Here is a 13,955-nt window from a genome sequence, read left to right as displayed (position 1 = left end):
TTTTCTTTCTGTTCATTTCAGGTAATAGTTACTGTTCCACTGTCAGTACTGCAAAAACGAAAAATTGAATTTGTACCAGAATTGCCTATTAATAAACAAAAAGCTGTGGACAATTTGGGTGCAGGAATCATTGAAAAGGTATGTTAAATTCATCATATAAAGTCTCTAGAATTACTTATTAATTGCCACAAGCCACTTGTACGGCTATCAGAATAGAATAAATTGGTTCAAATGAGGTTTTGATTAATTCACATCCATGGTTTGGCTCATTACATTAAGCTACCTGTGTGGCAATTTTTTAACCAGATAAAATTGGAGCTTGTGAGCTCATGTAGGGTAGTTTGATGATAATGATGGAGGACACTAATTTCTTTAAATAAGTAGCATCTAGATTGCACAGCCTCAGTGAGCCATTCAGACATTACTCACATAGAAGAAATTGAATTTCCAGTTTGAATGTAAGTTATTATCCATGATTTCTTCTACAAGAAACAAAATGGTGAGATATCAGCATCCAGTGCTCATCTCATAAGTTATAAGCCTTATAGCTAAACTAAGCATGTTACAATACTTATAATATAGAAAAAACATTATCATTAAACTGAAGAAGAGATAATATATATATACTTATGAACATGCTGTAAAAGGGTATAATTAATCATTTATTGCTGTTGTTATTATATTGACAAAAAAAAAAAAAAAAAAAAAGGTACTCTTGTAAGAGGAAAGAAATATGCTCTCTCAGTATGGAAGTTCATGATAATACTAACTGTACTGGTGCCAATGTAGATTGCAGAGAGAGAGAGAAATGTGCCATTACTGCTGATGCAACGTCATGTTCATGTGCTATTGTTAAGGCTGTTGTGTAGAAAGAGTACTTTAACTGTGGAGAGAAGGAAAATCTCTATATTGAATCAGCTGTGATAAGTTAGAAATTTGGTTAAACTGAAGTTTGAGATTTGCTCGGTGTGTGTGAGAAAATTAATGAAGGGTTTATGGTGAATTATTTTTTCTGCTGCTGTTCAATGAGGTTAGTTGCCTGCTTAAAGAATTGTGTTTTAATTTATTGTCATTCATTTAGAAACATTGCTAAGAGCACATAGTGAAGATTCAGTGTAATCCAAAAAAGAAAAGAATATTTCACACACAGACACCCACCATTATACCTGATCTTTGCATATAAAAAAATTAACATGAAGATAAAGATATGTAAACTTTATTCTTTTATAAAGTACAGCAGTTTACAGAAGAGCTTCTCATATAAAGAAAACAAAATCTAATTCTTATGAAAAAGGCTGGTTGGCAATTATTTTTTAAGAATCATTGTTCCATGCTGATGGCAGTTGGATGGAAGTTATATATATTCTAACAACTTGCTTGTTTCTTAGAACTGATAACCAATGAAAACTTGTCTTCTTTTAAAGCTGATTTATTAGTATGTAGTTATGCTAGTTTGTTTAACAGGATGTCCAGATAAAAAAGTTCTTGTTGTCAATATATGATCCTGTTTGTTCTGTGGCGTTAAACAATACCTAAACAAATAATTGGACATAATTTCTGTAAAAATGTTCTTGCCTAAATAAATTTTCTCTTTGTTCAATTGAATAGTTGTTCAAAAATTTAGTCATTTATGCACTTTACTAAATCTGAATAATGAGAATGAACCAATTGGTTTTTTGTTGTAAACTTGTGTGAGCATTCTACAACTGGGTCTTTAGTTTTTGAGAATTGTACAACACCACACATTATTGGGAATGTATTTCTTCTACATTACTCATGGACCTTTGATCACTGTTAAAAATATTTATGAAACAAAGTTATTTCAATTCACAAGGAGGTGATTGGCCCTCTGTATAAGGCAATGGTCAGGCCACACCTTGAGTACTGCGTACAGGTCTAGAGGCCTCATTTTAGGAAGGATGTAGATTTACTTAAGCGTGTACAGAGAAGGGCAACAAGATTGGTGAGGGGAATGAAGGGATCCTCTTACCAAGAGAGGCTTAAGTTCTGCAAATTGCAGTGGCTGGAGACTAGGCACCTGCGCGGTGATCTGATTGAAGTGTATAAGGCCTTGAATGGGTTGAGCATGCTGAATTCTGATGGGATCCTTCCACTTGTTAAGATTACAAACCTAAGGGGGCATAAATTCAAATTAAGAAAGGACAGATGTAGAATAGATGTGCGTAAATTTGCCTTTAGCCAGCAGGTGGTTAATTGCTGAAACAAACTTCCATCTGTCGTTGTGGAAGTTGATAGGTTGAATAAATTTAAGGAGGAACTGGACAGACATTTGGAGGGAATGGTGTGATTTTTTTTTTTTTTTTTTTTTTTTGGCTGATGCTGCATAAGCTCATACACTTGCTTTCATGCATCACATGCCACTGCTACTACTACTATACTCAGTGCTACTTATATTCAAACCACAAAAATTTGAATTTCTGATTATGCATTAACCATATTATCATCATTTATTTGTCTCTAAAAATACAAAATAAGTAAATAAAGAGAACAATGAAACAGGTACCTATGCACAAATTAGGTCTAGTAATAACAATCAATTTTGATGGTTATGCTGGCAAAAGTGATCATGTGGGGTAGCCCTGTCAAGTCATAGTTTAATTGTACTCTTCTTTAATGAAACTGTTAATTCACAGAAGTACCTGCATATACTTCAGAATGACTTTCTGCCACAGCTCGTGGCAAAACAGCACCATGTCACATACATCTAATTAATATCATGGATTTTTGCATACTGTTTTCAGTCCTCACATATTTTTACAGCTACAGGTATTTTTGGCTATCCCTGATTTTTGGTTATGTAGTAGGTATCCCAGGAAACCTACTACACTCATGGACTTGAGAGCTATGATTGTTATGTTATGTTATGAAATTGAAAAAAACATGCCATCACATCACTACAAACATTGGTGTATGCCTTGGGGAAATTGTTCATCAAAATGGAGAACGTATTGAACATGGATAAAATAATGTTTCGTAACAATCTGAGCATGAAAATTTGTTTTTAACAATTAAGGGATAAATAGTTTCTTAGAAAACATTTAATTGTGGCAACATCATACACCACCCTATATGCCATCTTCAAATATAAGATCTGAAACAAAAGTTTTACTACACATTTTTAAGCGATATAGTAAAATCATCTCAAATAGTCCTGAAGGCATAATCTATTAAAGTTCTGCAACCCAGCAGTAGTATTATCCTCTTTTGTAATATCAGCGATATTAATTCCCTGACAGATCTAGGTTTTAACTTTAATATTTTAAAAAATTATTTTTTTTTTATTATTATTTTTTTTTGTATTGTTCTTTTATTATACCAGAATTTCTCTTATTTTTCATGATAATACCATTCTGCATGGTTTTCAATGTTTATAAACTATAGCTGTTTATTAACTCAGTTTTTTACACTGATTTCAGAAATGTTATTCATTTTTTTCTATCATGTACCAGTTTTTCACAAATCACTCAAGTCGATGCTTGTATTATTAAATGTATTATAATAATTAGGAGTAAATTCTGGGAATTTGTAAACTAAATCTTCATATGTTGGCCACACTGCCTTCAGTCATTTGTTTCTTGACCTTGAATGCTCCATGCAGCAGTTATCAGTATGAGCTGAGTTTATTTTTGAGGTTATTTTATTATATTTGTGGAAGTTATGTAGTTCTCAAGCAAAGACAAGATATTACAGAATTTGTAAAAAAATGTGTATTTGCTTATTTTGGAGTGAAACTCGGTGGTCAAGGTAAATAATGGGCTCCACATAAAATGTGCCAAACCTGTGTGAACACAATGAGATTGTGAAAAAATGGTAAAAAGAAGGCTATGGCATTTTCAATTACCATGATTTGGCAGGAGCATGTAAAGTAGAAGGATCTGCGAGAAAATCAAAGAAATGAAAATATGACCCATCATAGATTCAGTTTTTAAAATGAGACGTAAGTGTTTAGTGGACTTTTTACCACACTGCCTTTTTTTAATAATGTTTTCAACATGTCAAGGGTTTAGTGTCAGACAACGTTAACTAACGTTGTCTGACACTAACAAAAACGTTGTCTGACAACGTTTTTGTAATTAACCAAGAAAAAGTCATTTAACACTTTCTTGGTTTACCGGAAATGTGCTTATAGCCCAAGCTAACTTGTAAACTAAGAGAATTACATTTCTATGACATGATATGCATTGTTCTTTGTATAAAGTTAAACTAAAGTTGTCTCAAAACAAAAATGCAGTTTTGTAGTTAACATTGTCTTGTCTGACACTAAGCCCTCAGTGTATTTAAATATGAAAGTCTGATAAAAATAGAATTTTGTTATAATTTCAGTGCCCAAATTCTCTCAAAATTAATAAAAATTTGTGAAAAATCAAATTTTCTTTTGTGATTCTGAAGAAACTTGACATGATGGAAACAACTGGAAGTCATTTTTGAAATCAACATTAGAAAATGATCAGAAACACCTTTTTTCTGAGAAAACAGTGAATTTTTTTCAAAATGCAGAGTAGTGAAATTCTCACATAGGTGAACAGTGAACGTTGAGAAGCTTTTGGATAGTGAAAAACATGTCATTTTGATGAAAAACATTTTGCTATACTACAGACTACTTGGCCAGACACATTGAAGTAACATAAACAATATTTCATACACCCTTAGGGGCACTCAGCTTTCACCTAGCAAAAAACAATATAAACAGATAATAATGTTGTTGTTATTTTTTGGTTTTTAGGAGCATTAGCAACTAAGGACATATTGCTCCGGGATATGCGGTCATTCCCTGACCTTTCCATATTTGGTGGTGATGGGCTCGAACCCCTGTCTAATCAAGAAGTGTATGCTACGCACTGCTGCTCTTTCCCACCTGGCTACGGAGGCGCCACAGATAATAATGCAGCCATTATTAGGAAGGTACAATGCATTTGCATTCAACTGCTAATCCCCAACCAGAAATAAATATTTTCCCCTGCTGGCCCTCTCAGGGAATGCAGTGCTATTGCCAGGTTAAAATTATATAGTTCAAATGTAGCTCCATATAAGACTAATGTTAATTGAAAACTTCTTATAAGAAGAAGAAGTTTATTATTTTTACAGAACCCTGTAAAAATAATAAACGCTGTCATTGCATTATTTATTTTTACATGTTATTTCAAACATTTTTTTTGCCTACTAATTGAATCAAAAGCTTTTTAAAAATTCAAAATCTCATAGAAGCATGAATGATTTATGCAGAGGAGGAGGAGGGTTGTGTGAAGTACCTGTTTGCATTGATCAGAATTTTACCCAACCGGCCTGAGAAAATTAAAGAATTCTCAAACGTGTTATCTATGTCTTACAGACCCCCCCCCCTTTTTTTTTTTTTTGAACACATTAACTCTGTTTGGGCGTGGGTTGATTTTCTTAGGTTATTTTGAATGTATAGGCAACTAAAGCCCAAAGGTCATGAGGCATCAGCACATTGTCAATATAAACTAAGTGCAAACTAATCTTTGGCTGTTTTGTTGGACGAGAAACCCAGCTTTCCAGGAGGAAGAAATATAACCATATAATCATGTTTCCTGAAATCAACTAAATCAGTCATGATGTCACAAAAGTTTGCTAAAGTTTCTTCTGTCATTGGGTTTGAGCCCTATGGCACAGACTCACACCAAGTGATGAGGGAACTGCCATGCATTTAAGTAGTCCTCTCACAGAACTGGAATGCAGGCTTTTTCCACATGGCAGGGAAGTATAGCAATTATAAACATTGTGTTATGCCACTAAGGACTACAGTACCCCTACTGTCTGTTCTGACTATGTGCTATGGAAAAAAAAGTAGTAATTTTGTGTTGCACCTGATAATCTCTGCTTTCGGCATTTTACAAAAAGAGGAATCTCTGAAGTTAATCATGCATTAATGGAATGAAGAAAACATGAAAAAGCAAATTAAGGATATTAATGAAACAGATCTCATTTTTTCATGATTTCAAACTCTTCCACTTACATTCACCTAAGGAGTTCACTCAATCAATGAAAAATTATCAGAATTAGTCATTAAATTTAACTTGGTGCAAGTTGAAGCCACATTTTCAATGAACTTTACTCACTTCATTAATTTGAAAACCTCTAATTTACAATTCAAAATTATTTTTACTACCATGCTCAAATATTTTTTCTCAATGTTATTTGAAAAAATTCATAGAGAGATAATTTTTCAAAAGGAAGGGAACAAAATGTTTGGAACTGCTGAGATGGTCTGAGGTAACATACACCCGTCTGTGATCATGTATGCTTCACATGGTTGTACAAGCTTGTAACTTTGCTAACATGTACCTTGAAAACACAATTTTTTTTTTTTTTTTTTTTTTCCAGTTTACTAGCATTGGGTGTTTTCTTGTGTGTTTTGTTTAATTGTATCCTGTTCTGCATTCATCAACATCAAAAATTTAATGCTGTGTGGTGAAAAACAACTCCACATAGTTATGATGCAGAGACCCTGATCCATTTGATCACTCAGAGTCTCATCAAAACATTTAAGTCACATTACACTCACTGCATGTTTGACAGAATTCTCTGCCAGATGGAAAGGACTGAGTTTGCCACGTGATGTGGGAGGAGGGGGTTTCAGCAGTTTCAAAGGAATGAGGTAAAAGCAGTGATGAAAAAGAGAGTGATATGATTTGAAAACCTTGTCTATCGCTTGTGGCACTGCTGGAGATTTTGGACATCTACCGGGTCTGACTGAAAAAGTGTTCAAAGTGGACTCCCTAATGGGACAAGGTTTAAAATTTAAGAGATTTAGAGGCACATACAGTCCCTTACAAGGAGACCATGTTTTGTTTCATCTTTTATTTTATAGAGAAAGATGAAGCAAATGTTCATAATGACTTTTTTTTAAGAACATTGCAATTACAAACACTTGTAAGTTACTTTCCTGAAAAGATTTTCAGGAAGACCTAACATAATTCTCTCTTTCTTTCATCCATCATCATGTATTACATGTTAATTCATATTGATCATGAATATTTGCCTTGATTTCTGTAAGAAAGTTGATTTCTGTAAGAAAGTTCCACCTAATCACCTTTTTACCACATCGTTTTAGTCAATATCTGCAGTGATTTTCAGGATCATATCCCCACAAATATTAAGGGTTTATTGAATTTCATGACTAAGTTTTTTTCTAATTAATTTCTTGTACCTTTTGGATATGAGTAGCCACCATTCTCAACAAATCCCAAGACCCATGTAACTTGTGAGTATTTGTTAAAGATACTATGCACAGAAACAATCTTTTTTTTTTCGTTTTTTTTTTTTTGAGAAGGTTGAGAAGACAGAAGATAGTTGTTGACATTCGACTTGAATTTCTGTAGATTGTAATTTTCAAGAAATACATATACAACCTTCCCACATATGCTGGAAAGTTGTTCCAGTAAACAAATGTTGAAAGGATAAATGAGAAAGAAAAGTTGGCTCAGTGAGTTTGAAGTTGGACAGTAGGTAGATGTTGACTGGTTGTGGCATGCGTTTGGACTGTTTTGGAAGAGAGAGAGAGAGAGAGAGAGAGAGAGGAAATTATAGATGACAGGCCCATGGAAGTATCTATAAAAAAGAATGCAGCAGAAACAGAACAGCTTTGAGACAGAGAATGGAGAGACTTTGTAAGAGATGGGTCATTAATTAACCTTAGTGCCCTCTTTTGAATGGAGTCTAGAAGTCTGAGAGAACAGTATTCCTGGCAGGATAGATTTGAGATTTGTACAGAGTGAAAAGTTGTTTAGAAGAAATGTAATGCCAAGAGAAAGAGAAAACCAAGCTTTTTAAATGCAGAGGGAGGAATATTCTTGATGTGCTTATGTCAAGAGAGATTAGAAGTTAGGGCAATCCCTAATAGGGAATTGTGATCTTGTCTATAAATCTGAATGTCATCAAAGATAACAGATGTAGGAGTAGATGAATCCTTTTTTGCAAAATATATAACAGGACTAAGTTTTAGAAGAACTGAAATTAACTAAGTTGTCTTTGTCCTATTGGAGGCAATCAACATATAGGAATTGGTGGTGGGTATTCAAGAAGATGAAGCTGTTTTGGAGGCAAGGTTTCTCAAACCGGAAGGTGAAATTGTAATGTGCTATAATCAGCAAACCTCTAGTTACAATTTTCGGTCAGTGGAAGAAGGTCATTAATATGCAAGATGAAAAGAGTAGGAGAAAGAACTGAACCTTGGGAAACACCAGCATTAGTGGAAAAGTTTGAAAACAGAGCATTTACTATCACTTGCATTGAGCAGTCAGAGAGAAAAATGGATTCTCAATTGCAAAAAATAGTCAGCAATTCATAACTTGGAAGCTTGTTTTTCTAAACAACCTTCCATGTTATGAATTGCTGGCTTGTGCCAAACATGATCAAAAACCTTAGAAATGTAAAGACCAAACTTTTCCATTGAATTTGTCCATAGATGGATAACATAAGCAAATATATCACCAGTTGATCAAATGGAAAGTTTCAAGATAGTTTAGGATTTAGCAGTTTGTGATTTCTACAATACTTTGGAAGGAGTAGAGATAAGTGCAATAGGACAATAATTGGATGGGAGGGATTTGTCACTCTTTTTAGGAACTGGCTGAATATGAGAAATTTCCAAGCATAAGGAAAACATCAGTAGAATAAGAAAGTGTAAAAAGGCACACAGAACAGGGCATAGGTTTTGAGAACAAGTGGAGAAATACCATCTGGATCTAGAGCTTTCTTAGCATGAAAATTGTTCAAAATTCTTCTGACGGTGAATCACCTACTACCATTCCTAGTACATGGAGTGTACTAGGAATGGTAGTAGGTGATTCGCCAAGATCATCAATTGAACAGTTAGAAGAAAAGTAGGATGCTAGTAAGTCAGCTTCATATTTAGCTGAGGAGGCAATAAAACCATCAGGTTTTACCAGAGGTGGAAATATAGATGGGCAGAAGTTGCGACCAGTAGCTTTTGCACAATATCAAGATGTTCAACTACAGTTTGAGCAAGAAGCAAGTTTTCTATCCTTCGAAATCTAGTTTAGACTGATTAAAACTGCTTTAAAATTGTTGTGGTCTTTAGTGTAGGCAGAAAATGAACCTGGATATTTCAATGTGAGCCAGTTGCAATATGCAACATTGTCTTGATGAACAGCATTAGCACATTTATTGACAAACTAAAGCTTAGATAAGGGACAAGAACCTAGAATAGAATGCAGAATAATTTCACTGACACACTCTGAGCAATCATAAGCATCAAAAGATTTAAAACAGCAATCCAACCAACGAAAAGGAGAATAGAAATCATGCAAATCATTCTATTTCACATTCCCTTAACGTCAAACAATATGAGGCTGAGAATGGCCATGATAGAGAGCCTCCATTGGAGAAGAGTCCATCACCAATTTATGAACTGAAATGTCTAGAGGACCACTAACATTGGCCATGTATGTTGCAAGGTTATTCATGAGAAAAGGTCAAGAGTGATGGGTATGTAGTTGAAATTGTTTACAACTTTGCATAAATGAACTATGGTAGGTAAATGAACATTCTGTGTGAGGTCATTAGTAATTGCAGAAGCCTCAGCATCTTTACCAGCTGGCTCTGTATGACTAGAAAACTGATGCTAGCTGGAGTTGTGAATGTTAAAATCATCAAGGAAAATTATCTCCCAGTTAGGAAAGTTGGAGAGTAGTAAATTGAGTTTCAGAGAAAGGAAGTCAGAGTTCGAAGTGATTGGTGGAGTTTGGAGAACGATCGAGGCAACAGGTGAATTTGACTGAATGGGGGTAAAGAGATTTTAAGACAGTGAAGACTGAAAAGAGCAGATTCCACATTACCAAATCTTTGACAGGGGATATCAGAGTGGGCATATGCACCAGTAGGTGCATATGCCCACCTTTGAAGAGAAAGGAATTGTACAGTGAATAATTAGGACAACTAAGATGAGCTGGTTGATGCAGCCAGTAGTTAGGATTCTGTCAGAAAAAGTAAGTAGAGCTTGGCAGACTGTGAGTGAAAATGGACATCATTGAAATTGGAACTAAAACCACATATATTCATGAAATGAATGGGGAAGTGTTTGAGAGATTTAGATCTTTTTGCAGATAACTTTATTCTATTAGTGTGATGATATTAGCATTAGTAGAGGCACATGATGCAAGAAAGCAAGCTTATATAGCATCAACCAAAAAAAAAAAAAAAAAAAAATCTTTCCATTTCACTGATCCGTTTATTCCAAATGTTTGTCTAGTTCTGCCTTGAATTTATATAAGCTATAAACTTCCACAACAACAGATGGAAATTTTGTTCCAGCAATCAACCACCCACTGACTAAAGGCAAATTTCTGTACATCTATTCTACAACTGTCTTTCCTCAGTTTGAATCTATGCCCCCCCCTCAGGTATGTAATCTGAGCAAGAGGAAGAATCCAATCAGCATTGAGCCTGCTCAATCCATTCAAGGCATTATACACCTCAATCAGATCTCCTCGCAGGTGCCTAGTCTCCAGGAACTGCAATTTGTAGAACCTAAGCCTTTCTTCCTATGAGCATCCCTTTGTTCCCCTCACCAGTCGTGTTGCCCTTCTCTGTACTTGTTCTAGCAAATCTACATCCTTCCTAAAATGAGGCTTCCAGACCTGTGCGCAGTACTCAAGGTGTGGCCTGACCATTGCCTTATACATGGGGATAATCACCTCCTTATCCCTGCTCACAAATTTCCTGTATACCATTGACAAGACCTCATGACGTACTCTGGCAACCTGTCTGCGCTGCTCAGAAAACTTCATATCTGACTGCATAATTACCACCAGGTCTCTTTCATTCTCCACTACACTGGATGTAACACCACCTAGTTGGTATTTTACTCTAGGGTTACTGCTACCCATATGCAGTACTTTGCATTTGTCAATGTTAAACTTCAATTGCCACTACTCAGCCCATCTACCCAACCTTTTCAGATACTGTTGCAGCAGCAGCAGCATACTGTCATTACTGTTATTAACAATTCTGCCAACCTTTGTATCATCTGCAGACTTTGACATTAAGCCTGTTATACCCTCATCAATATCATTGATAAATATACAAAACAATGGGTCAAATCCTGAGGGACACCACTAATAACATTAGTCCATAGAGCAATAACTATTGATTATCACTCTCTGTCTTCTCCCACTCAACCATCCTTTTATCCATTGTAGCAACTTGCCCTTAATGCCATACTGCTCCTACCGTAATGCAATACAGTTCCTACAAAATCTCATATAATGCAAAACCATTTTATATGGGACTAAGAACCAGTACAAAAAGGGGGGTTACGTTCCAAAAGCTAACAAAAATACACAATTTTTTTATAACTATCAGAAGCTTAATTTTTATAGTAGTAATAACTGAACAAACGTCTTACCTTACAAACTGTGATACATATAGGTCAAATAATGTACGTTCATTTAATTTTCTTCCTCTTCATCGCTGTTAAGAACAATCTCTTCTGCAGCATCTAGATTTCTTGTACCTTCTGCTCTCTTTAAAAGTCACAAACTGAACTCTTTGAAGTCACAATTATTTTTTATGGTCTCAAACAAGCACAAGTTCAATAGCACAGAACCTAACCCAGGGATCTCCCAACAAAATACAGTGGACCCCTGCTTTAAATGATACTTGAAAATTGGAAGATTATTTTCCAGTTAGCAAAATAAATTTACGCTTACATACATAGCTTAAATAATACACACTGTAATATATGCATACTAATTGATATTTCTGTTCACTGACTTTTTTTTTGGTTGTAAAATTTAAAACAGTAAAGATGATAAGCAATTAACAACAAAGAACATGGCATGCAAAAGTTGCAACAGACACAATACACACACACAAGTGAGATACAGAGTAATGAGTTTCTGAAAATTTATGTTTTTAATATGATTAAATATTTCATGGAAGGGGAAACATTTCACCATAATAACGCGAAAACCCACAAAATTCCAGCTATTGGTACTACAGCAAATGCAAGAAGATCGAGTTTACTGCCCGTTTATAATTGATTACACTAACAGAAACTGCAAATTGTTTTTATTGTTCTGTGGTAGTGACCTCCAGAAATGCGCTTTAGAAAAATATTACGAAGAATATTTTTCTAAAGAATAAAAATTTAGAAGAATATTACAAAATATAACAACTAGTGAATCAACAGTAGGGATTCACAAAAAGGAATGGAAACATTAAAAATTACATCTAACATAATAGCAGGGTTATCCCAGCACAAAAGCTCAAAAATACTGGTGTAATGCAAGATTTCCAGCAATTCTCAAACCATGTTAGAGCAAAACATTGTTGTAGAAGTACTGTGTTGTGTGAGGATTGCCACAATTTAACAAACCTATGCTCTGTCTGAATTATTACTGCTGTCTTGTCTAGATGATCCTGAAATGCTTCTTTAACCAGTGCCTCCATTATTTTCCCTGCAACAAAAGTCAAATTAGCAGGTCTGTAATTACTCGTGTCACCCTTTGATCGCCCTCTGTGAATTGGAAATACATTTGCACATCTCCAGTCATAGAGACTTCCCATGAGTCCAAGGATGATCTCATAATTATGGCTACAGGTTTGCTTACTTGATTTGCCACCTCCTTTAATATAACTGGGTGGATCCAATCTGCCCCAGATGGCTTTCTTATGTTTAACTTCAACAATTTCTCCTCCACTTTGCTCTCAGTTGTTATTCCAAATAAATTAACTCTCTGTTAGCGTTTTATAAACATCTGGTCCTCTCCTCCTTGAATAACACTTCATGTGTGAATGTAGATGCAAAATACTTATTTAGTTTGGCAGCTATCTGAGAATGATCATCTACAGTCAAACCATTGATATCAAGTGGACCAATCTGATTCATCCCCTTTCTTTTAGAGTTTATATAAGTAAAAAAGTGTTTGCTGTTTTTCTTTGCATCCTTTACCAAAGATTTCTCATAATCTGCCTTCTCTTGCCTAACCTCCCTTGTGACTTGATTACAGACTAGCTTATATCTACCATAGGCTTCTGTGTCGCGTGATGATTTATATGCACCCCATTAGTTTTCCTTCTCTGCCATGAATCTCATTAGTTTATCTGACATCTATTTGGACCTAAACCTAGAACAGTATTTCTTAGTTGGAACAAAAAGCCTAAAATTACTTCCTTAAATGGTTCCCATTTAGAATTTGCTGTTGGTAACATCATCAGTTAGTCCCACTGTATAGAACTTAAAAAATATTTGAGACTACTGTAGTCATCTTTCATCTTTACGAAAGCAAAAACCCCAATGGTAGATACATCTTTAAGTAAATCCCACGTCAATACACTGTGATCACTGCCACCTAGTAGTTCCTTTATCTATACATTCTTAATGTATGAATAATCGCTGCTAATAATCAGAAGGACGTTACTCCCTCTTGTTGCCTCTCTAACGTGCTGCTATAGAAAACAATTCAGTAAATGCACAAAAGCCTTGCTAGTGTGTGAGTGAACAACCCACAAATTCCAGTCTATATCTAGGAAGTTAAAATCACCCATTATAAGACACTCTGATTTACTGGCCCACTCTATTTCTCTGTATAATTTCTCTGTTCATTGTACTCATGATGCATTCAGTAAATAAAGTACAGGGGGGCCCCATGCTGTATGAAGTAATGAAATTTTTGGATATGGTGTACATGCCGCAAGATTATACCCAGCTCCTTGCCATAATATGGCCTTGACGTAGAGACATAGTGCCTCTACATAGAGAGTACTTGGACTTATTCCAGTCACTATCTGACAGAGTAGAGGCAGCAAGAGCCAATCTTCTTACATGCTTCTTAGCAAGTTACCAATAAGTTTGGTTCAGTGGACTATCTAGCAGCCAGTCTGCAAACACTGTTTTAGAGCTGTATCATTGAAATATAAGGAAGATAGGACCTTGCCATGATGCCCATGAT

The 13,955-nt window shown here is 35.1% G+C and overlaps 1 protein-coding gene across 3 annotated transcripts in view; it reads left to right on the top strand.

Annotated features, from left to right (window-relative positions):
* The window catches only part of LOC150075326 (lysine-specific histone demethylase 2-like), a 362,688-nt gene that overhangs the window by 289,589 nt on the left and 59,144 nt on the right, over positions 1-13,955 (top strand). For all 3 annotated transcript variants that reach the window (XM_090389224.1, XM_090389225.1, XM_090389223.1), the window contains exon 18: positions 22-138. In XM_090389224.1, the coding sequence (XP_090245350.1) occupies positions 22-138 (117 nt within the window). The remainder of the gene's footprint in view (positions 1-21; positions 139-13,955) is intronic.

Source organism: Mastigoproctus giganteus, chromosome 14, assembly GCF_048544385.1.
Source record: "Mastigoproctus giganteus isolate SK-2022 chromosome 14, ASM4854438v1, whole genome shotgun sequence".
Lineage (NCBI taxonomy): Eukaryota > Metazoa > Arthropoda > Arachnida > Uropygi > Thelyphonidae > Mastigoproctus > Mastigoproctus giganteus.
Note: the sequence above shows the minus strand (reverse complement) of the source record. Positions and strands in the feature narration are given on the sequence as shown.